The 25,248-nt window shown below is 40.2% G+C and overlaps 1 protein-coding gene across 2 annotated transcripts in view; it reads left to right on the forward strand.

Moving 5' to 3' along the window:
- The first annotated feature begins 543 nt into the window (after positions 1–543).
- Positions 544–25,248, forward strand: part of LOC145980011 (dipeptidase 1-like) — a 113,322-nt gene continuing 88,617 nt past the window's right edge. Inside the window, exon 1 of one of the 2 annotated variants that reach the window (XM_083112967.1) lies at positions 544–619. In XM_083112967.1, coding sequence (XP_082969093.1) covers positions 559–619 — 61 coding nt within the window. In that variant the 5' untranslated portion in view covers positions 544–558. Of the gene's footprint in view, positions 620–11,731; positions 11,745–25,248 lie in introns of those variants that run through there. The other variant, XM_083112972.1, reaches the window with a different exon arrangement.

Here is a 25,248-nt window from a genome sequence, read left to right on the forward strand (position 1 = left end):
TTTTCTTCCATAGAAGAGAAGAGAAATTTTGTTGTAAATAGGATTCTTTTCATTTCGTTAGGAACCAATACAGTTGAAAATGTCACTTTCCTTTCATGAAACCCTTGAAAATTAATTTTAATGCACTTTAGATTGTCTACGTAGTCTATGTAAACTGCAACCCAATGTAATCTACGCGTAGATTACGTGTAGACAACGCATGTAGATGTAAACTTATAGTCTACGGCACATCACTGGTTATCAGGCATGACCACTGTAGCGATATGACACACAGATGTGATTTGGACATTCAGTGCATGACGTAACGGTATTATCTCTCTTAATCGCCAGCGGAGATACTACCGTGATCAGTAAGTTAAAAGCGCAACTTGACAGTGTGTGAGGTCAGAACGCCTTATCTCAACTAGCTTGAAGAGTCCACGAGGGAAGCGACAGAAGATAATTATTTGTGTGCTATCAGGATGACTTAGCGAGTGAAATCACGGGACCACTTCACTGCAAAACAGTATAGCGTTGTGGCATTGCTCAGTGTGTGAGTTAGAGAACGAGTGACAAGAAATGGAACGGGAAAAGTTGCTGTCGGAGAAATCTACCTCAGGAAATTGGGGAGCGATTCAAGGTAAGGTTCAACACAACTCTTACAAAGTAATTCTATTTTTAGCTTTAGTAACCATTGCAGTTAAAGCACGGATGGTTAGCTACTGTTATGTCATATATTTGAACTGTTCGGTCCATCCACTATGTACCAGGGAGGAGAGATTGGCGAAGATGCAAACAGGAGAAAGATGCTGTTGTCAATGTCTCTCACTTTCTTTTACTCTATACTTTCTCCATTCTCTGTATCTCCCTTCATTTCACTCATTCTCTCCCCTCTCTCTTCATTTCCTTCACTCCGCTCGCTATTCTCTCTCTCTCTCTCTTTCTCTCTCTGTATCTCTCTTCTGTATCTCTCCCATTATCATTTTCTCTTCATTTCCTTCACTCCGTTTTTTCATTCTCTCTCATTCTATATGCATCTCTCATTCTCACTCCCATTATCACTTTCTATCAGTCTCTTCATTTCTTTCAATCCGCTCCTTATTCTCTCTCACTCTACCTGTATGTCTCTTCATTTCTCTCATCCTAACTCCTATGATTATATTCTCTGCCTCTCTTCATTTCCTTTACTCTGCCTTTTGTTCTCTCTCACTCTTTCTGTATCTCTCTTCATTTCTCATTGTCTCTCATTATCACATTCCCTCATCATTTCCTTCACTCCCCTCTTTATTCTGTCTCACTCTCTCTGTATCTCTCTTCATTTCTCTCATTCTCTCTCCTATTATAATATTCTTTCCCTCTCTTCATTTCCTTCACTCCGCTTTATATTCTCTACCACTCTCTCTCTCTCTCTCTCTCTCTCTCTCTCTCTCTCTCTCTCTCTTCCTTTCTCTCATTCTCTCTCCTATTATCATATTATCTCCCTCTATTCATTTCCTTCACTTCTCTCATTCTCTCTCCCATTATCACTTTCTCTCCCTCTCTTCATTTCCTTCACTCCGCTCTTTATTCTCTCCCTCTTTCTCTATACCTCTCTTCATTTCCTTCACTCCCATTTTTATTCTCTTCCTGTATCTCTGTTCATTTCCATCACTCCCTTTTCATCTCCCTCACTCTCTCTGTATCTGTATTTATTTCATTCCCTCTCGTATTATAATTTTCTCACCCTCTCTCTACACCTCTTTTGTTATTCAAATTTTTAATTACTGCCATTATGCCAGAATAAATTAAGGAAATGGTACAGTATTGTCTTTACTTATAGTAGCTACGGAAGGAAGATTAAATATCGGAACTTCTCACAAGATGGCATTCTACGCCATGATGGAGATGATGATGAATGAGGACTGTTTCAAATTGGCCAAATGCATCATATACTTACAAAAAGATGAAACAGAAGTCGATTTGGATGAAATATGGGAGTCCTATCAATTTCGTCGATTTCAGTGTAGAGGCACTATCCTCAAATGGGATGATCCCATACTTCTTAATTTATTCAAGAGCCACATAAAAGCTCACCATGGGCAACACACACACACACGCGACCGAAATTCGTACGAGAGCGAAGCGAATCCACCCAGTAAATAAGGAATGATGCATGAACGTCAAGAAGAGAAGAGCGGATTTATTTGCCATGTTTCAATTTGGTTAATGAGCCAATCCCGAGCGAGCGCTGTGTTTGCATTCTCCAATGGGAATGTGCCTTTGAATTGAAGAGCTCGTGTCGGCTTACACAAAAGGTACCGCTGCCTTGTTCAAATTTCCATAGAGCTTATTATAGCCATCTAGCGATACAGATTGATATGATGCTTTTTTTATATAAATTTTCCACCGCTTGAGGTCACTGCTGATATCAATAACGATTCTGAATGGATATACGGTTAAGCTAATCCCATGGAAAGTATTTTTTAACGGTATTTGAAAGGACAACTGGAAAATACATATCAAAATTCGGTTCAGTGAGTTTGAAATCCTGACATATTCATCTCGCAGTTCTATTAGATACTTCTCGGTATAGTTTCTCTCCATATTTCTGTAATATTGAATACTTTCAATGCATTTTCCGTAGGGAGATTGCTGCATCAAGTAGATTAATCGTGTCGTAATTACTTGCAATTAGTAATATTAACCTAATACATTTGCTGACTTGTTTGTTTATTTGTCATAAAAGTTTGAAAATTGGTACATAAATTTGGGATATCATATTGGTGACACTGAAATACCACCTTAAGCTAGTGGGAGGCGGTATTTTCAAAATGGACCTCATAGCGATCCTCAATAGATCGTATGGGCTATATTTTGATACTAGCCTTCATTTATTACATACTGTCGTCACTGAAAATAATGCAGAAGACTATAAAAGTAATTATTATGTTATAACATAAACGCCTGGTGACAGATATTGAGGGTACCCTAAATTACAATGGCAATTCTTGAACATTGATACTCTGTGATTTTCCCGCGTCAGATTTATCTGTACAGTTGAAATTTTAACAATAAATTTCGGGCCTTTCACGCTGCTTGCATTGAGGTTACTTCAAAGGTACTTGAGGAAAATTGATAATGCTATAATGAAGAAGCACTATGAGAGACACGCATATATTTTTCTTGATGCCATCAATAACTTATACAGTGTGTTCGTAAAATAATGGTGGGGTTTTAAACAGTCATAGTTTTGGAACAAAGCATGGTAGAAAGATGAACGATACGTCCAAGCAAAGGGACTCTCCAAGTTTATGTATGCGAAAGCTTAGGCGCTGACACCTACAGGCGCGATCGGTAGCGCATGCGCATTGTGTTTCAAGGTATTGTACGAGACAGAGTTATGGGCCCCTTCTTTTCTGCTGAACAAACAATAACGGGACCACCTTGCTGGATATGTTACAAGGGTATCCAGTGCCCCAAATACAGGAGAATTCCATTCTCCAGCTAGATGGTGCTCCTTCACATTTTTCCACAATCGTGCGGAATTTTGTTAACGAAACATTTCCTCAGCGATGGGTCGAACGAAGAGGGTAGATTGCCTGGCCCCCACGGTCTCCAGACCTTAAACCCATGGATTTCTATTTGTGGGATTATGTCAAAACACAAGTGTTTTCCTGTCAAGTTAGAAATCTGGACCATTTAAAAGCAAGGATAACTGAAGGTGTTTCGTCTATCATGCCAGATGTTCTCTGCCGTGTATGAGAAGAGACTAATTATAACACCATTAAGCGTTGTTTCCATGATTTGAAAAACTCAATAGGCTGACCAAGGCAGAATTTCTTTTATTATAAAACATAAACTAAACGTAACGTTTCAACCTTGTAGCAAGGTCTTCTTCAGACTCTGCACCAAGTACAAATGTAACAAGGTACAAAACAGGACGATATATATACACAAACATTACTCCCCTCCAGACTATTAGAAAGTTCTTCTGGAACATTCTAGCAGGTGGCTTTCCCTTGTCAACTGTACCTTCACCTAAAATGCTAAACATATTTTACTTCCATCTAGAATGTGGTTGGACTCTTCATCTCACGCTCTTTTTCCCTCATTCTTGTTCCTTCTTCTTTCCTCTTTCTCTCTTGTCCTTTCCACTCTTTCTAACACCTCCTTCCATCCTTTGTTTAACTTCAGTCCCCCATTCCAGTTGATTGTGTCTTCTTCACCTTTCTTCTCTATTTCCTTGGCCTCCTTCCATTTTCTCACTAGTATTCTCTTCTCCCTTCCTATCTGCTTAGCCTCATTCCACTCTATGTCATGTCCTGTTTCTCTCGTGTGTTTAAATATTGCATTTCTCTCTCTCTTAGGTCGTACATCATCCCTATGTTGTTTCAACCTGTCTTTCAGCGTCTCTTTCGTTTCTCCTATGTACACACTCTGAGATTCTTTTCACTTCATTTCGTAGATAATCCCTTCCTCTTCTCTGTTTTCCTTTTTCTTGTTTGCATTCTTCGCTATTCTTAAGATGCTTCTCCCTCCCTTCCTGTAAGTTTTAATGCCCGCTTTCCTAAGCACTCTGCATATCTTTTCTGTGGTCTTCCCCATACTCCTTATTCCAAACCTCCTCTCTTTTTCTTTCTCTTCCAATTCTCGCCTGTAACTTTTCTTCCTTCTTCTGTTTATGTCGATTCTATCCTCCTTCTCATAGCCATTCTTTTCCAGCTGTTTACATATGCTATTTATTTTGCCTTCTCTTTCACATTCTTTCGTGCATATTTTCTTGATTCTGTCCTCCATATTCTGCAGGACCATAAGGGTTCACACATCGAACTCCACTGAACAGGTAAGAAACTTGGAGCGTTTCTCTTTGCTATGACGTATCGTTCATCTCTCTACCATGCTTTGTTCCAAAACTATGACTGATTAAGACCCCACCATTATTTTACGAACACACTGTATAGATGGCAGCACCATGTAATTTCACTAATTCTACCTATCCGAGAGGAAATTACTATCAACTGTGACTGAATCCACACAACTCGTACCTAGTAATCAAGGGATTTCGGGTTCGTTACCCGGTGGAGGCACATAGTGGTTCGTATCCAGCACCTTGTAGAAAACCAATGTTCTTATATGAAGCAGCTATAGAATTCACCCATCTTCTAATATACTTGTGCCTGAGACATGAAATTGGCCGAGAGTGGTGCTGATCACATCACCTCCAGAAATTGTGAAATTGAATGGTTCATCTTGCTTTACCTCGCTTTTCTGCCACTTTTATCTAATCGTGAAGATGGAGATGAGTGATGATGGAATTCATGAAGGGACACTCACAAAGAACACCCATGCTCAGGTCGGGTATTCGAACCCGGGACCTTTGGTGCCGTAGCGTGTTCTGCTAATCCCTCCACTCGACAGGATGTACCGTTCAAATTGTCTATTTTCATTAACTTTTCTCTTACATCCTGTGCGTTTTTAAGCGATGGATTTTTATGTATGCTGGTGTACAAGTTGTCAACAGCTTGTTTTGAGTTTTCTTTCCATTCTTGAAGCTCTTATTGGGTCAAAAAAGTGAACGAACATGGTGATGGACAATTTGCACGGTAATACTCATGGATCCCACTGTACTACGAGATCGTGAATAAGTGGGTTCCTGCCTTCAAGGCATTTTGCAATGTACAATCCCCAGCAATAAAAATCATTAAATACTCGCTTCCCTGTCAGGCGTTATGTGTGTTGCCTAACCCTTCGGCGGTAGAAGAAGTTGTCATTCAAAATTTGATAGTGAACATCCTTTTATCGCCGTAGTATTAGGCCTTGCAGGGAAGCCAGTATTTCAGGATTTAGGTGTCTCATTTCATTGCCGGTGACTATACATGTGCAGGGAGTAGCTTAAATCTATATATATAAATGGATGTATGTGTGCGGGTGTGTATGTTTGTTTGTTCCGCCATAACTCTCGAACGCCTGGAGCAATTTCAACCAAACTTGGTACACGTATCACTTGCAATCTGGAAATAAATACTGTGGGGGTAAGATACCTCTGGTGCCCTTAGGGGTGGGGTGGGAAGGGGTGACATGTAGAAACAATCGAGAACCACCAATATTAAATTCCGCACATCCGTGACCCTATGCAATCCCGCACAACGATAGTGTTTCTCGGGTTGTCTAACATTCAGGCTGTTTTGCGAATGGAATCCGTAGTTTTCGTGACACTCCCAATGCGGTTCAACTCCAAGTTCATCACCTATCGGCATGGGAGGTGAGAGGGGGTGAAAAATAAAATGCCACAAATAACCACTGTTCAGTGGCCGAAGATCTTGGGGAAGTACAGTTTGCACGAAAACAACAGGAAAAAGAGCACAGAAATAAATTCGGCCTGTAAGCAGGGAAGTGTGGCTGTTGGGGTTTCCAGCCCTAATTGACTAATCAAAACCAGGAGCTGGGATCCACCTCATTAAGGTTTAATCGGGGAGAAGGTGTTTTTCCCGCGGCCGGTTGCCAATCATTGTAACATCGCCTGCCTCTTCCTCGGATGAGACGGCCATAATTGCTTCATCCGAGAGGAAGTAGCCGACGAGAAAATTGCCTCCCTTCGTGTACAGCTGCGTAATTAACGCGTTTTAATTCTCATATCCCGAAGTTTCCGTGCGGCCAGACAGTGGCGCGTTTATACTTTGGGGGGGGGGGGCTGTTATTAAGCTTGACCCGTACGAAATATGCTCGACATACAAAGTTGTTGCAGTAATGGAGTGTTCACAGTGGGACCGACTTCATACCCTTTTATAAACACACATACATACAGAGTGTCCCGAAATAGTGTTTACACTCTAACTAACTCTCTAGCCTTCTTAAACCGGAAGGTTCATGGCTGCAGCAACACATGCCTTCCATCTGTCCCTATCCTGAGCAAGATCTATATACTCTTTTCCATCCCTACCGATTTCCTTTAGGTCCATCTCAACGTTGTCCTTCCATCTTCGTCTTGGCCTTCCTACAGGTCTCTTACCATCAGGTTTTCCAACAAGAATCCTGTAAACTCCTCTTTCCTCTCCCATTCGTGCCACATGGCCTGCCCACCTAAGTCTTCTTGATTTAATTATTCTAATAATATCTGGACATGAATACAAATTATGTAACCTTCTCCGCTCACCTGTCTCCTCATCCCTTTTACGTCCATATTTTCAAATACTCTCAATTTATGTTCCTCTTTCAATGTAAGGGACCAAGTTTCCCACAGGGTGTTTACACTCTTTGAATGTTAATGACAAGTACACTAATGACAAATATGAACTTTTTATTGGTGTCACATACCTTAAGGTTAAAGATGTTCAAAATGGTTGCCATTGACAACAATACATCGTCTGCAAGGATGTTTCTTGACTAAACAATGAACCCTCTGTACAATAACTATTTACCGCACTGTCATCTATTGACGTGTCCACATACTATGGGTGCCATGTTCTCCAGAACATACGATTATATTGTGATTAAATGATTTGGTTCATTTTACGTCGCTTTTCTGCCACTTTTGGCTAATCGTGACGATGAGTATGAGTGATATGCTGAAATTGATTAAGCGACCCCTTGGGAAGAACATCCATGCCCAGGCCGGGATACGAACCCTGACGTCGTAGAGCGGTGTGCTAACCACTTCACCACGAAGATCGGCTAGCGCTCAATGAGTTTAAACATTATTTTGGAAGACTGTGTGTGGATGTGTGTATATGTGTGTTTAAAAAACGCTTTAAAAATTTAATTACAACTAAAAATCTCTACCGCTACCTCCAGGCCGTTTGCTCAGAGCATAAAACAATTCACTAACTTCAAAAATGCACATATATATTAGGATCGTTCCTTGCCGATTGCAAGAAAACGACTCCAGGAAGTCAGAAGATTTAATGCCAGCAGTTTCCTCGAGTGCTTCAAAAGCCTGGAGATTCCAGAAAGGAAGACAGTAATTTCATGAAGAAACGGGAAACCCAATGATTTATTTAAATCTAACAGAAATCCAATATTCGCTGAGGAACGTCCCCTAATTGAGATGATGTCGAGAGCTCAATTTATCAGATCCGCTACCGTTCTCCTATTTTCCGGAGGAGGATGCTGGAAACGTAAAGAAATCATCTGCGACGTCAGAGCGCATCCTGGTGAAAATTCTCATTACACCCGTAGCCATATTGAATCATTTGCTTGCATTACAGGACACGGGAGTCCTTAGCCTTTGGTTTAAAACTGCCTTTTCTGGCGCTTGTAGAAGACTGCCCTGCGAGGTTTATGACGTCATGTTTCCTTGGGGAAGGCAAATATATTTATCTGGGAGAAAGACGTGTAGCGAATCACAATCGTCGAGTATGTGGGTTGGTTACAGCAGTGACATCTTACGGTAATTTTAATCAGCTCACTTTCTCTTTACATTGAAATTGTTTGGTGTGCTTTACGTATGGCCATTTTTCACCGAGGGAAATATCCCCTTGGTACTACTTTACTATAGGGGTGACACCTATCAACATTTATTTCGCACTTTCTTACATTGCTAACGTACTATTCTGCATTGCGGAACATTTCTTTAGGTGAAATAATGAATTTCTAAAGAAAATAATGTATATTTCTTACATTTACGAGTACTTACTGTTACTCGTTATTTCGATTCTGTAACACACATTATGGCGATAGCGTACTGGTTCATCGCGCGTTATGAGTGTGTTTTGTCGATTTATGCAGTGTTGCAATCTTGTTCACCGGAAAATACCTACTTTCGTGCTCGGATTTGAAATTATGCTAATACCTCGCAAACCATTGACGTTAGCCTCACAAAACATTGACGTTAACTCCACAAACCATTCACGCTAGCCCCACAAACAATTTTCCGTAAGGTTAGGTTAGGTTAGGTTAGACAAGCATAGTTAAAGAAAAAATTAACAAAATTAAAAATACTCGACACGTTATGTTATAGTGAAAACACGGCGAGTTTGAAACACTGACTACGGGGTCTACGTCATCTAACACACGGAACATTGTGCTCTCGTGCAGAAAGCAAATGGCGGCAGCAGAAACAGCGTGTCGGACAGAGATTTTCGCAGAAAACAAAATGCATTAGCATTAAAATGGATCAAAACTACATTCACGAACTTCCACAACGCTGCAGAAAATGATTGGCGTAAGTACTTTCTCCTGTAAAAAGTAAGAAATCCGTCACCACTATAGTAAAGTGTTACCATCCCCTTATCTAAGGGTAAGAAGTTCCTTGAAGAAGGTTGAAAATACGAGGTTGTAAACGGACCTGCACAAAACAAGTTCAACCCCCAAAGTCACAATAAACTATGAACTTCCAGCAGAATGTTATTGATTGATTCATTTGCTTTATTTTACTTCGCATTCTGTGCCACTTTTGGCTAATTTACGAAGATGGGGATGATTGACGATATGATCAAATTGATGAATGGACACTCAGAAACATCCATGCCCAAGCCTAGATTTGAACCCCTGGCGTCGTAGCGCGATGTGCTACGAGTACCGACCAGCATAAAATACGTGGAGTGGAAGTAACTTATAGTCAGAGGCGTCTCGTGAACGCATGCGGTGCATGCTGCGCATGCGTCAATTGTGGGAAAAAGGACAGCTGCTTTGCAACGACATTAATAAGCGTTTCTACATTCTAATTTCTTCATATAGGAGAAGTGTTTATTTTACACGAGAGCGCTCAACTAAGCTTATATTACATTTCTTGCATCTGAAGTGAAAGAAAGTAATAATTCTTTTCCCTCAATTGACGCATGCGTCACTTCAGATCCAAGAAATGTAATTTAAACTTAGTTCAGCGCTCTCCTGTAAAATAAATACTTCTCCTATATGAAGAAATTAGAATGTAGAAATGCTCATTAATGTCGTCGAAGAGCAAGCTGTCCTTTTTCCCACAATTGACGCATGCGCAGCATGCACCGCATGCGTTCAAGGGAGGCCTCTGCTTATAGTAGTTAAGTAGTGCTTATTGGTTGTTTCTAAGTAACACTTTGTAGGTATGCATTTGTAGCCTATTTTTTTATCAATTGAATATCAGTTTTTGACATATTTTGACAATTTTTTGTCGATGTTTTAGCGTTTAGCGATGTTTTAGTAAAATTTCCCTTTTTTCCCACTCACACTTGGTAGGTATGCATTTGTATCCTCTTTTTTTTATCAATTGAATATCAGTTTTTGACATATTTTGACAATTTTTTGTCGATGTTTTAGCGTTTAGCGATGTTTTATAAAAATTTCCCTTTTTTCCCACCTCACACTTGTAGGTATATCACGATCTTACGTGATATAACTTAACCTATTTTACGATTTTATTTTTATTTGCGCACCGAACTAACTTACATTGGACTCCGCGTTTGTTTTAATATTTCAGTCGAGAACATGAAGACGATACCTGTGGAAATATTTCTAGTGTTTGCTAATAGATGTCACCACCGGCGACGTGGACGCAGTGTTGCCACACTATGAGGGCCTTCCCAAGGGGCAAAATTTCCCTTTTTGGACCATTTTTTTCCCTTCACCTAAGCAAATGACATAATAGAATAATAATTAGTTGTGGTATTAGCGGTGGTGCAGTTGCGGTATTGTGCTATTTTTAATCGAAATTTCCCTTTTGGCTAAAAATCTCGGTCCGAATTTCCCTTCATGTGGCAACACAACGCATAAAAGAACAATTATTACACGACCTCTCTCGGTCCTCCTCCGTAGCCGTGCGTGTTAAGGCGTTCACTCGTTCTTGACATCATGCGCGTGCTATAGGTTCGAACCCGGTTGTGGTCGGTAGTTTTTCAGTGTACTTTAGCTCGTGTTCCTGGTGAGCGAGTTTGACGGGTTTGTTGTTTCACTGTCTAAATATCGATCATCGCTACGGAGGAGTGACCCCCCTGTCCCCGGGGGTTCCCCCTGTCCCCGGGATCCTATACCTGTCCCCCGGGCTCGTGTTCCCGGGAGTCCCCTTCCCCTTGTCCCTGGACCCCTGTCCCCGGGGTCCTATCCCTGTTCCCGGTTAAGTTAGGTTAAGTTGTCTAATGTCTATGTCTATATGTAATGTCTATGTCCATGTCTCTGTAGGGTTTTTTTTGTCCTAAGACTTTTTTTTAACGCTGGACTTAGAAAATTTTCAATTGATGAAAAAAAAAATTGGTTCCATGACGACCTGGTATGGAAGGAGAGAGGACACCGAGACTCGATGAACTATGTGGTGCTTTGTTTGTGTGTAAAAAAAATGCAATGCTTTTTGCACTTGGTTATCATCACCTAACATGTTAGTGTAAACGTAGTAAACGTACGAGGAAAATAAGTTTTGTAGAAATTCTCTTCTCAATAAGAATACTATATTACTACCTGCATTACATTAAATATTAATTAATTCTCTAGCACTCTTGATTCCGAAAATTCGTGGTTACAGTTCAATTTGTACTTATCCTGAGCAAAATTTATATATATATTCTATTACAATCTTTACAGATTTCTTTTTAGGTCCGCCTCCATCTTTGTTTTGGTCTCTTACCATCAGATTTCCCCCAACAAGACTCCTGTAAAATCTCCTTTATTCCTTTCTCATTCCTGCCCACCTAGGTCTTCATGATTTAATCATCAATCTAATAATATTTTGGCAACAAATATAAATTATGTACTTCTAAATTATGTAACCTTCACCATTCACTTGTTTCTTTATCCCTTTTAGGCTGAAATATTTTCCTAAGGATCTTATTTTCAAATACACCTCAATTTATCTTCAAGAGATCAAGTTTTCGCATCCACAGGTAAAATTACTGTTTTGTATACTTCAACTTTTAGTTTCTTAGATATTCAACGAGAAGACAAAAATTTATGAAGAAAAAAAGTAACATGCATTTCCTGAATTACGCCTACTTAAGAGACCTGTAGGAAGACCAAGACGAAGATGGAGGGACAACATTGAGATGGACCTAAAGAAAATCGGTAGGGATGGAAAAGAGTATATAGAACTTGCTCAAGATAGAGACAGATGGAAGGCCTGTGTTGCTGCAGCCATGAACCTTCGGGTTTAAGAAGGCTAGGGAGTTAGTTAGTTAGTTAGTGTGTCTCACTGCTACACGGAAAATCCTACAGGAGTTTTATTTTTCTTGGAAGTCTGAGATTCACCGAACCCCCATATAGTACTAATTATCTTCATCGTTGCGATATAAAAAAAAAAATAAGTATTTGTGTTGTGAATAGAAAAGCCATGTCACGGCATTTGATGTTATCTGTAACAAAGAAAAAACATGAGGATCATGTCGGAATAGACTTGTAAAGAGCGAGGCTTGCAGCACGAAGCTTCGAGGATGCCAGTTCCTAATTAGCTCCGTATTAACCAACTAATTCTTTTGCCTTCTTAAACCCGAAGGTTTAGCAACAAAAGCCTTCCATCTCTCAATTTTGTACTAATCACACAGCTGGAAGCTTGCGTGTATCACCCTCACTGTTTATTCAGCTCTTGACCTGAACTATTGATCATGCATTTTTATTGCATGTTTCCCATGTCAACACAAAATATATATTTTCTCTTGGATTAATTTTAACTATGATGATGAAAATTTAACAAAGAGTAGAGAGAAAGAGAAAGAGAAAGAATACCATAACAAATAGCTTCTAACATTTTAAGATATATCCTACCATATTCTACATATTCAACGAATTCATTTGATTACAATGCAACAACGTTTTATTATTACGTCATATGTTTCAATATTTTCATAGTCATCCAAACATTTGACAAAACATTTTTTTTTTTAGTTACGAAGATAGGAAGAGAAAAAAGTAGTTGAATAATTTCGAGAAGTATTTCCAAATAGGGGACAGTGTTTTATTTTATTTTTATTTCTTTCTTTCGTGTAACCACTATGTTATCGATGGGAACAAGGCAAAACCAACATTACCACTATGCTATTGTGTTGAAGAGGATTTTTCCGTTATCAATTGTGTCCACACACAAAACTTAGTACCTGTCTGCATCCATACCTAGATCAAAAAATTCGAACCCCTTGTAACTTATTTAATTATTTACGCTTGTGCTTGTATTTGCTCTCTTCGGGTTTAAAAAAAGCCTAGAGAGTTAGTTAGTTGGTTGTTTCCCACTGCACTATTTCAATTTTTGAATAATCACATGTTAGTTATGAATGCATTGTTGACATCCTGTCTGATCATATATGTGTTTGGGCTGAGGCTCCGTATCTACCTGCAACATTTCTTTTCTTCTTTTTCTTGTTATCTGCTTTCTATATTGAACATTAGAAACAATACATTCCCATTAACAATATTTCATGTTATGTAAAACATTTAAGTTTATACACCATCAGAGGTGTGATTGCAACAACGTTACCACTACGTCATCCGACAAAAAGCCAGAATCGGTATTGTTATATTTTATTGCTCAGGTCATTTCATTTTTTAATATGTATAGCTATAGGTGTCCTCCTCCGTAGTCGAGCGGGTTAAGGCGTTCACTCGTCTTGAGATCGTTCGCTGTGGGACGGCGTAGGTTCGAATCCGGCTCTGGTCGGAATTTATTCGGCCTGCGTATAGGGCCGGTGGCAACCCACCATCGTGAGGAAATTGGGGAGCTCCGAGTGAGTGAGCGTAATCCGGTAGAGAAGACCTACTATAACGGCTGGCGATACGTCGGGCTGACCCCCCGACTATTCCAATACTGGTTGAAGATCTCCACGCTTAGAGGTGATGAAGGAAAGCGTGGGAGGGAGATCGGCAGTCGGTAGGTATGCCTAGGCCCTTCATGGGCTGTTGCGCAACGGATTATTATTATTATAGCTATAGGTAAACATAGTAACTTTAACTTAAGCCCTCAGAGTAGTAAACCAACAAATATACACCTCTGTTAACTGCCTTGTATGGGGGTAGGGGGTAGCTGTTGGTGCAATACACTTTGAAGTTTTGTTTTCTAAGTGCCACACATCAATTTCATCATAATTATCATTATTCATCCTCATCGTTACTATTAGCCAAAATTGCCTCTTCTTTTTTTACAAATTTTCGTATTGATATCGCCTTAGCAGATTTACAGAAATCGTCTGAAGTTTGAACTCGTAACCCCTCCCAATACCGTTGCAAGCTTATTTGTGATTGTTCTCCTCAATTATTCAAAGTACCTCACTTTCATATTCAAATACACACAAGTAAAAAGGTTCATATCACATTAGTGATTTTTAAATTGTATTCTTGGGGGCCACTTTCTAACATTGTTGCCTGATATTAAAATAGGCGAAAACACACTGCTATGCTTAACAAAAAAAAAAAAAAAATGCAAAATACCCCGACAACGTTTCAGCTACTAGGACCTCATTACCATGAGCCTAATCCTAGTAAGCCACATACACACCTGTTCTTCGTATCGCATATGCTAGTAAGTCAGATGACACACTGGGAGAATCACATTTCAACCAATGATCCCATCACAACAAACGTCGCACATGCTAGAAGAAACAGGATCAGGATATTTTATGCTAAATTTACGGCTGCCTGTATGCAGTTATAGGCAAATCATTAAAAGAGCGCTCTAATATACAATGATTTCTCCTACCATGTACCTTAACATACAATTTAACATAACAAGTAAAATTTCGATTCGTCTATATATACCCTACAAAACTTAGAAACTGTCATACGCGAGAGCTAATATTTTGCAACAACTATAATTACCCAACACTAGCAACAAGAACAAAAAAATATATATCAATTACTTGTATACTAATAATTAGTAACTTTAGATAATATTAATTATTAGTTTTCAGTTGTAATTAATTTTTAAAAAACAATTAATAACATGTTAGGTGATGATAACCAAGTGCAAAAAGCATTGCATTTTTTTTACACACAAACAAAGCACCACTTAGTTCATCGAGTCTCGGTGTCCTCTCTCCTCCCATACCAGGTCGTCATGTAACCAATTTTTTTTTTTTCATCAATCGAAAATTTTCTAAGTCCAGCGTTAAAAAAAAGTCTTAGGACAAAAAAAAACCTACAAAGACAGAGACATAGACATTACATATAGACATAGACATTAGACAACTTAACCTAACTTAACCGGGAACACGAGCCCGGGGACAGGGATAGGACCCCGGGGACAGGGGTCCAGGGACAAGGGGTAGGACTCCCGGGAACACGAGCCCGGGGACAGGGATAGGACCCCGGGGACAGGGGTCCAGGGACAGGGGGGACCCCCGGAGACAGGGGGGTCACTCCTCCGTAGCGATGATCGACAGTGAAACAACAAACCCGTCAAACTCGCTCACTCAGGACTCATGAGTTTCCTTAAATCCCAGCCTGCAAACCAGGAACACGAGCTAAAGTAAGGCGCCATTATTTACACTGAAAAACTACCGACCACAACCGGGTTCGAACCTATAGCACGCGCATGATGTCAAGAACGAGTGAACGCCTTAACACGCACGGCTACGGAGGAGGACCGAGAGAGGTCGTGTAATAATTGTTCTTTTATGCGTTGTGTTGCCACATGAAGGGAAATTCGGACCGAGATTTTTAGCCAAAAGGGAAATTTCGATTAAAAATAGCACAATACCGCAACTGCACCACCGCTAATACCACAACTAATTATTATTCTATTATGTCATTTGCTTAGGTGAAGGGAAAAAAATGGTCCAAAAAGGGAAATTTTGCCCCTTGGGAAGGCCCTCATAGTGTGGCAACACTGCGTCCACGTCGCCGGTGGTGACATCTAGTAGCAAACACTAGAAATATTTCCACAGGTATCGTCTTCATGTTCTCGACTGAAATATTAAAACAAACGCGGAGTCCAATGTAAGTTAGTTCGGTGCGCAAATAAAAATAAAATCGTAAAATAGGTTAAGTTATATCACGTAAGATCGTGATATACGTACAAGTGTGAGGTGGGAAAAAAGGGAAATTTTTATAAAACATCGCTAAACGCTAAAACATCGACAAAAAATTGTCAAAATATGTCAAAAACTGATATTCAATTGATAAAAAAAAGAGGATACAAATGCATACCTACCAAGTGTGAGTGGGAAAAAAGGGAAATTTTACTAAAACATCGCTAAACGCTAAAACATCGACAAAAAATTGTCAAAATATGTCAAAAACTGATATTCAATTGATAAAAAAAATAGGCTACAAATGCATACCTACAAAGTGTTACTTAGAAACAACCAATAAGCACTACTTAGTTACTTTTCAAAAATTAGTAATTATAACTGTAAATCAGTTACTTACAAAATGCAATATTCCGAACATTGTCTTTTATTTGTATGGATTGCTTACTGTAATAGTTCTCAAATGCACACCACACCGCCTCATTCGTCCGTCTGACAGTCAAAGTGCATATGTCGATTTGCGTTAAATTACAATGGCATTATATGAAGGCTATCTGACCATGTATGTTGCCCTAAACGCAGGTCCGAGTTGAAATACTAATATAAATCTCTTGATATACGAGGGTTACAGCAAAAGTCGTGGCAACATTTTTTTTCGCGAGAATGCGAGACCAGCACGATAATCTGAAATATACAAATGGAAGGGGACAGTGTATGGTATTGTGGAATGTATGAACAGTGCAGATCTAGTGTACCGGGTGTGGGATAGGGAAGCGAGAAAACATCCTTTAAGATAGCATCGTGCCACATGTGTTTACAATTCTGAAAGCACAGGAACAAAAGAGACTACGGTATGACACTGTTTTCCCACAGTTTCAACCAGCTTCCTGTGGTATTTTCTGGCATTTCTTGCCCGAAGAACGGCCAATGGTAAAACTATCAAAGCCGGAAAATGTCTCTAACTCGTTTATTCTGTAATTGTTGACATTCGTACTTACCTATTCTGCATTGCGAAAGATTGTTTAACAAGGGATTTCGCTTTTTTTTAACGAAATTAGTATCTATTGTAATTATGGTTCGTTCTTTTCTCGCTTCCTGAAAACGCAAAATGGCGGGCAAATCTTGACTAGCGTTGTGTTTCAAACGACAAAGCAGTGTTTCAACCTTCTTAACAGAAAAATTCCCGCATAGCCCCGAAAACCATTCCCGCATAGCCCCAAAAACCATCCAAGAATAGACCCAAAAACCATTCCAGCAAAAATCATTCCCACATAGCCCCAAAAACCATTCACGATAGCCCCACGCACCATCACGGTAAGGTTAGGTTAGGTTGCTTTAGGTTGGGCAATATAGTGTGTGTTTGGAAACACTTTCCGGGGGATTACGTCATCAGATGCTCGCAACATCCTGTTCAAGTACATGGATGGAAATGCAAGCAACAGCTTTCGTGCATCGGACGGACATTGTTATAAAAAAATACATGATTTTAGCGCCCAAATACATTGAAAAATGCGAGAAAACACTTCTACGACCTTCCGAAATTACACAGAAACTCAATTCCGTAAGTACTTTCTCCTGTAAATTTGAAGAAATCCATTTCCCGGCTATGACATTTTTACCCGGCTATTTTGATACACGAACGCTGTTGTGGCACGACGGTTGACTTAACAATGAATACCATTGCCCTCTGTACAATAATCGTTCATCACACTGCCATCTAGTGATGTGTCCACATATTACGGGTGTCATGTTCTCAGGGACATACGATCTTATTGCGGTACCATCGTTTAACTTTGAGAAACAAATACAGTTACCATTTCTTTTTCTGTAACCCTCGAAGTTTTTATTTGGAGGGCCTCCCAGATGGCGTGGTGGTAGCGTCGTTGCATTGTGATCAAGGAGTCCCGGGTTCAATACACATATTGGTTCGGATCCCACTTTAAACTGTAGGTCCAGTCCCGATTAGCCTTACTGTACACAAAGTGGACTTCAAACACCAACTCAATCAATAGGTTACATTTGGTTCTCTCTGTAGTGGTTGGTGGAAACGGAGCCTCAACACGGGTTGAGGAAAACGTTTCACAAAGCACGTTAATGTGAGACCGTTGTCGATAACCTTAATCCAACATCCAAATCATCCATGAAGGCGAAAGGGATAACGCACTGTGAGGGAGGAGAGCCGAATCCGTAAGGGAAAGAGATGTGATGGCAAGCAGGGGCGGCTGAAAGAAGAATTATCCCCCCCCCGTCCACTCCCTGTTCGGTCCCCCACCTTCTTTCTTTCGTCTGGCCTCTAGCTCCTTTCTGAGTGGTGAGAGCGAAATTGAAAAAAGGCAAAGGGAGATTCGAGCTCTCTGATCAAACAGCGCCGGAGACGAAGCATGGATACAGTTCGTCCTACTTTTCTGGGGATCGACTCCACACCTTGCGAGCAGTGTAGCCAACCTTGATCGTTTCTTACCAGAGCTTCCTTCTTTTTCGATAATGTGATTTCTTTCCTTTTCATGTTTGCATTTGTGTTTTTGTTATTTAGTGTCGCTTACTTTCCACTTTTGGCATGAGCGTCCGGAAGGGGGGGCAAGGGGGGCGTGGTCCCCCACCTGGAAAATGAAATTCAACCAAAAATTATGTATTTCCCACATATAATTTCATTTTAGTCACAATAATATGTGTTAATTATTGCATTAACACCATAAATTCAAATTTAAACATTTTTTTTAGGGAATTACACTCTTTTGGGGGGAAATGTGACTTGTTTGCCCCCCTGGAAAAAATACTTTCCTTGCCCCTCCCTGGAAAAAATCCTGCGGACGTCCATGACTTTTGGCCAATCGCGACGATGGAGATGAATGGTGATGATGACATTTATGAAGCGATATTCACAAATAACAGCCGGCCCCTGTGGCGGAGTGGTTAGCACATCGCGCTACGACGCCACGGGTCTCGGGTTCGAATCCCTGCCTGGGCATGGATATTTGTGAGTGTCCATTCATCAATTTCATCATATCATCACTCATCCCCATCTTCGTAAATTAGCCAAAAGTGGCACAAAAGGCGAAGTAAAATAAATCAAATCAAATCACAAATAACACCACTGCCCAGGCCGCGATTCGAACCCGACGTCGTAGAGAGCTGTGCTAAACACTCCACAAAGAAGGTCGGTTAATTCTGGATATCCAATACAGAGCTAGATCTCGTCCAAAACTGGATATCCGGAACGTATCACAGCCATACCCAAGTCGGGAGTGAGTGGGTGTTTTTAAAGTGGAATTCGAACCACTCTGTGCTTCCACCTGGTATCGAACCCGCAACCCCTTGATTACAATGCGACGATGCTACCACTGCGCCATCTGGAAGGCCCTCAGCCGCTGTTATTTTTATGGTATTGTTAGAAAGCATCTGCCAATTGCCGTGGCGGAGTTCTACGACACCCGGGGTGCCGTGTTTGCATCCCGGCCTGGGTGTTATTTGCGAGCCCCCTCATCAATTTCATCATCACCATTCATCCACATCGTCACCATAAGCCAGAATGGCAGAAAAGCGACGTTAATAAAAAAAACATTTATAACTCTTCAAAAAGATAGTTATTTGCAGAAAATTACCTGGTTACAAACTTTATTCGTATCCGCTATATGAAAGATAGAGATGTGAAAGTGGTGCCAAAATGTTGGAAAACTAACCAAGTTTTTTTGTTGCAGGTTTGAGTAACGTGGCTTTAGTGTAGCAGTGTCAGTGCCCAGAAAACCGGAAATGTTCACAAATCAGGAAAAAGCTCAGCATGGCCTCTGGTATCACGAGACCCGGTCACCAATAACAGTGGAGAGGAACTTTCAAATGTATAGAATTCTTTCGTCTAGAATATCTGCCATCAATAAGTTGGTATTTAAAAAATGGAATTTATCTTCATTCCCAAATCCTGTCAAGTCCAAGAAACATTGTATGGAAAGATGCCACCCGATATCAAGAGCATTAATTCCGGATTCCTTGGAACTGACACTGCTACACTACAGCCACATTACTGAAACCTGCAACAAATAAACTTGGTTAGTTTTCCAACATTTTGGCACCACTTTCACATCTCTACCATGCATATAGCGGATAAGAATAAAGTTTGTAATCAGGGAAAGTCTTCTGGAACACCCGGTACATATAATTCAGTGTTGATGGTCACATCTCGTTCCTTCCAATCACATTGACACGATTCCAGAACTTCTTGACCGCACCTCGTATTTTGTCAATAAACTTTATTGATTGATTGATTTGATCTATTTTACTTCGCTTTTCTGTTACTTTTGACTAATCCCGAGGATGAGTAATGATAAAATAGATGAAGGGACACTGAAAAAGAACACACATACCCAGGTCATACTCTGGCGTCGTAACGCGCTGTGCTAACCACTCCGCCACAGAGGGCGGAAGTAAAGATGCTCAGGAACCATCCCCTGCACGACGAATTTGCCAGATGTAAACATGACATCAACTAAAACTTTCATCTGGTGATTTCGAGAAAATCACGGATGGCAACACTGCAGTTTTTTTACTCTGAACTTCTCATTCAACCGTCTTCAGCCATGCTCTAAATCATAACAGTATAACCTCGTCTCCGGCTCCATTTCTCCTTTTCTATCTCCCCGACGTTGCTACTCTTCAGGCAGCACTCCTCCCTCTTTTAGCCTTCTTGAAGAGAGATGAATTCCAAAGTGAGGTCACACGTGACGTCACTGAAAATGGCAGCCCAGTGAGAAACTGCCTTAGACCTCTGCTCTGTCTGGACTGAAGGACGGGCTATTTCTGGGAATTCTTAAGTTTGTCGGCCACTATGATGCTCCGAAATCTCTTGTGGGGTATTCCATATGTCTTTCGGATAGGAGTTAACCATTGGCATAACTTGGCGGGGACAAGAGGGGCACATGCCTACCCAACATATTCAGCTTTATTAAAATCTACAAGTTAAGGGCACTTTTGTTAACCTCTGGGGTCCTAAAAAGCTAAATATTGAAGAGCATATTTTATGATTTCGCAAATGTAAGAGTTATTTCGCAAATCAGTCCTGGATGTTATTATTATTTATTTTTTTGGAAGGAAAGTTTTTCGATCCTGTCACCCCAACGTTCAGCTCAAGTTCAATTCTGCCCCCAAACCCCCTAAACTTAGGCCATATGTTACGCCCCTGTGCACGCGGAACCGGCGTGTTGGAAAATTATAGCATTCACCTTTACGAAGAATAACGAAACTCCACGAAAACAGCCGGAATGAATTTGGAGTTTGGAATCAAGTAAAAATTCTTATCCTAAAACTAGGGATGGCCAAATACGGATAATTCTTTATCCAGATATAGGATAATTTTATATTAGTATTTAAAATACCCAGATATCGGATAATTTTCTATTAGGATTTAAAATATCCGGATATCGGATAATTTTCTATAAGGATTTAAAATATCTGGATATCGGATAATTTTCTATTAGGATCTAAAATATTCGGATATAGGATAATTTTCTATTAGGATTTAAAATATCCGGATATCCGATAATTTTCTATTAGGATTTAAAATATCTGTATATCGGATAATTTTCTATTAGGTTTTAAAATATCCGGATATCCGATAATTTTCTATTAGGATTTAAAATATCCGGATATAGGATAATTTCCTATTAGGATTTAAAATATCTGGATATCGGATAATTTTCTATTAGGATTTAAAATATCCGGATATAGGATAATTTTCTATTAGGATTTAAAATATCTGAATATCTGATAATTTTCTATTAGCATTTAAAATATCCGGATATAAGATAATTTTCTATTAGGATTTAAAATATCCGGATATCGGATATTCTGATATGCGGTATTCGTATTATCCGAATGTGTGCATTATTCGGACAGTTTTATCGTTTATCCGTTTTACGGATTATCCATATGTTCTTCTATTCAATATTTTCGTATTTCACTGTACGGATTTGACACATCAAATCTGTTCTATCCGGATATACGAATTATTCGTATTATCCGGATATCCGTATTATCAGAATATTCGAATTATCCGTTGGATCCGAAACGGATAGCCATTCGGATAATTTAAAATCCGGATATCCGTTATCCGGATTTTGTGACCCATTCCTACCGGAAACCGGATGCCAACTCATGGGAAACCAGGTTGCCAACTCATAGGAAACCAGGTTGCCAACTCATAGGAAACCAGGTTGCCAACTCATAGGAAACCAGATTGCCAACTCATAGGAAACCAGGTTGACAACTCATAGGAAACCAGGATGCCAACTCTTAGGAAACCAGGTTGCCAACTAATAGAAAACCAGGTTGCCAATTCATAGGAAACCAGGTTGGCAACTCATAAGAAATCAGTTCGCCAACTCCAGAATCACCATCATAATCTCACTCATATGAATAATTTTGTTTATACTCGTACTTTCTGATCAATTTTTCTCCTGTATGTTATTCTCTAGACTCCAGGCTTTGCAGATAGCATAGCTAGACTAGAATATACGCTCCTGGTGTGACGCTTACTACAGGGGAGCGTGCGGAACCGAAGCACGGAATATCCATCTAGAAGTCTGCAGGTTATCTTGAGGGTTATGGCCCACTGAGACGCTGGAAGCGAAACTGTTCCGGCATCTCAGTGCGCGTCAAGCTTAACGCTCCTCAGACAAGTGACGTGCCTGTTACGCCTTCCGTCCTGTACATGACGTATGGTTTTGTTTACAACGCCCTCTTTCGGCAGTGTTCAGTTTTAAACAAAGAAAACACAGAGTGCGCAAGGAGACAAGCGTACGATGTGTACAAACAATCAAGTCAGTGGATGATCATAACCTTACATAATTGGAAAATACATTATCACCAGATGCTCGCTCGATTTGCAACATTTAAAGCACGAACCGTATTTTGCCTATCCTTAGACTGTGGAGAATTCTCAGCTCCCTATAGAAAACGGTTCAATCCATCCCAATGACGTAGGTCAAGAGAAACGGATTGTTGCGACAAAACGGCGATACCAAATCTGGAAATTTAATAAGGGTACAACTGCTGCATTTGCTCTACCCCGACATAGTTCACAACTTCGTCGGAAGGGGTCTCACTGTTCCATTTGTCCCGCAGCGCCACGTAGTGGAAAAGTATTGAACTACATGAATGCGCAGGTTTGACGAGAGCTGTTGCATTTTCCGTTTACACAAAGATAAAAGAAACGTATAAGCATGTCAGTATTTATCTAATACAGAGTGTCCGAAAAGTCACGCAACCCGGTGTTTACGACCGTATAACGGAATAGCGAAACGGAATGAGAAGAAACGCTTTCTGCCAAGAGAATGCCCTGTATATTAGGAAAATTTAGGGAGACAAACATATGTAAGAACATGCATGTTTTAATAACAAATAAGCAAAGTGTTGCCAAAGGCGGAAAAAAATATTTGCAAATCGTGTATATTGATGCACAGAACTCACTGAGGTAAATTATTGCAACATTTCACAATACCAACGAACAATATGGATGGCCATCTAATGAATTTGACAGAAAAAGAACTTTGACGAAGTTTCAAAAACATTGCGAAGGGAATAAATGGGCTGTTCCAAAAATCGATGTTTTCACAATATTACGAGGGACACTGGCAACACTGTTGATGTCACGTGTCACTAACAGACGTGTTTCACCTCAGGCTATCACACTAAGGCACTTTTAACGACAAAGGAGAAAGTTGGTTATTCTCGAACATATGCAATAAATTACATACACCTTGCAACCCTGAAATGTGGTTTCAATTGGATAGGTATGTCAACAGCCAAAATTCCAGGCATTGGTCGACAGAAAACCCACATCAGTTGCATGAACTACCCTTGCACTTTCCGAAAATCGGTGTATGGTGTGGAATATCGCGACGTCGTATTGTGGGACCGTTATTATTTGAGACAACAGTGGATACCGCTGTGTACGGGGATCTCATAATGCAATTCGTTGCTCTCCTGGAAGAAGACGTGATGTTTGGCTACAACAAGATGGAGCAACTTGCCATACATCTAATGAATCTCTTCGTATGCTGAGATAATTTTTTGGTGATCGTCTAATATCCAAGGATTTATGGCCCAGTCACTCGCCCGATTTAACATCTGGAGATTTTTTTCTGTGGGGTTACTTAAAGGGGAAAGTATACCAAACGGGACCCAGAACATTGGAGGAGCTGAAACGAAACATTACACAGGAAATTAATAATATCGGTGCTGCAACCCTCAGGAAGGTATCTGAGAACATGATCAAGCGAACCAACTTATGTATCCCTGATCCCGCGCAATGTAACCAAGAGGTCTCGGGTTCGATACCCGGAGGAGGCACATATTAATTCAGATCTCAATAGAACTGTAGGTTTAATCCCGATTATCCTCTATCCGAGCATGAAGTAGCTAACTTTGATAAATTACCCAAATAGCCGTGAAGGTGTCGCCACCTATCATAGTTCTATTTAAGCTTTAAGTACTTCAAGAATTTCCAAAAAAATATCATTTTCGTTTTCTGGTATTGCAGTAATATTCACTCGTGAAAATTAACAATATTAATTGTGTATGCAGCTTAGGAAATTTGTTTGTTAGATCACCAAGTCCACAATCTTATAACTGTACTAGTATTTCTCTGTTTATAATAATTACTTAGCACATTCTTACTTATTCAAATTAATCTGTTGGCGAGTTTGAGATCGTCGTTAACATGTGGAAAATTTTGTATTGTTTCAACTAGTAAATTAGTAACGCCGGCTTTAGACGGAAGCATTTCTTTTAACATTTTTGCTAGCGCAAATGCTATGTAAATGCTTACAAATAGCAGGTAGTACTTTACACGGAAGCATTTCATGTAACTTTTCGGCTAGCTTTTGTGTTTACAATCAGTGGCGAAGCGTCCTATGAGGCCCGGAGGCCGGGCCTACCCTAATATATTTGTCTATAACGGATTATTTTATTACTTATAAATTTCATTAAACGACGCTTAATAAAAGAAAACTGAAATTCTTGGTCTTCCATTAATTACCGCAAGTTTGCAACCCTGCCTGGAACCGTATCTGAGCATTCAGCGAGACCCGCCTGAGAGTGCATCAGCTGGTCCCATAACAACCTATGTGATTCGTGCGGGAAAGCATAATTTCAGGGGTACGTTCGCCTGTACTGTAACCTGAGAGGCCGGCCTCTTTTCTCTCTCTCACCCTTTCTCCCTGAATTCCGAAGAGTGCCGATCGTGTACGAGCGCGTGACAAAGCAGGCAGTGGACGTACAGAGCTTGTTGAAGCAGTGTTTCCATGGAAGATTCAAAGTTGTGCCGGGAGCGGAGCACACCCAGCTGCTAACATGTAGCGAAAATGTGTTGCTAAAACCTCTAAGCCTGGCCTCCTAACCTATCAAAGTAGGCATTATTAGAATTCTAACTGCAAATAATGCATGCAAG

Source organism: Lepisma saccharinum, chromosome 27, assembly GCF_977018435.1.
Source record: "Lepisma saccharinum chromosome 27, izLepSacc3.1, whole genome shotgun sequence".
NCBI lineage: Eukaryota > Metazoa > Arthropoda > Insecta > Zygentoma > Lepismatidae > Lepisma > Lepisma saccharinum.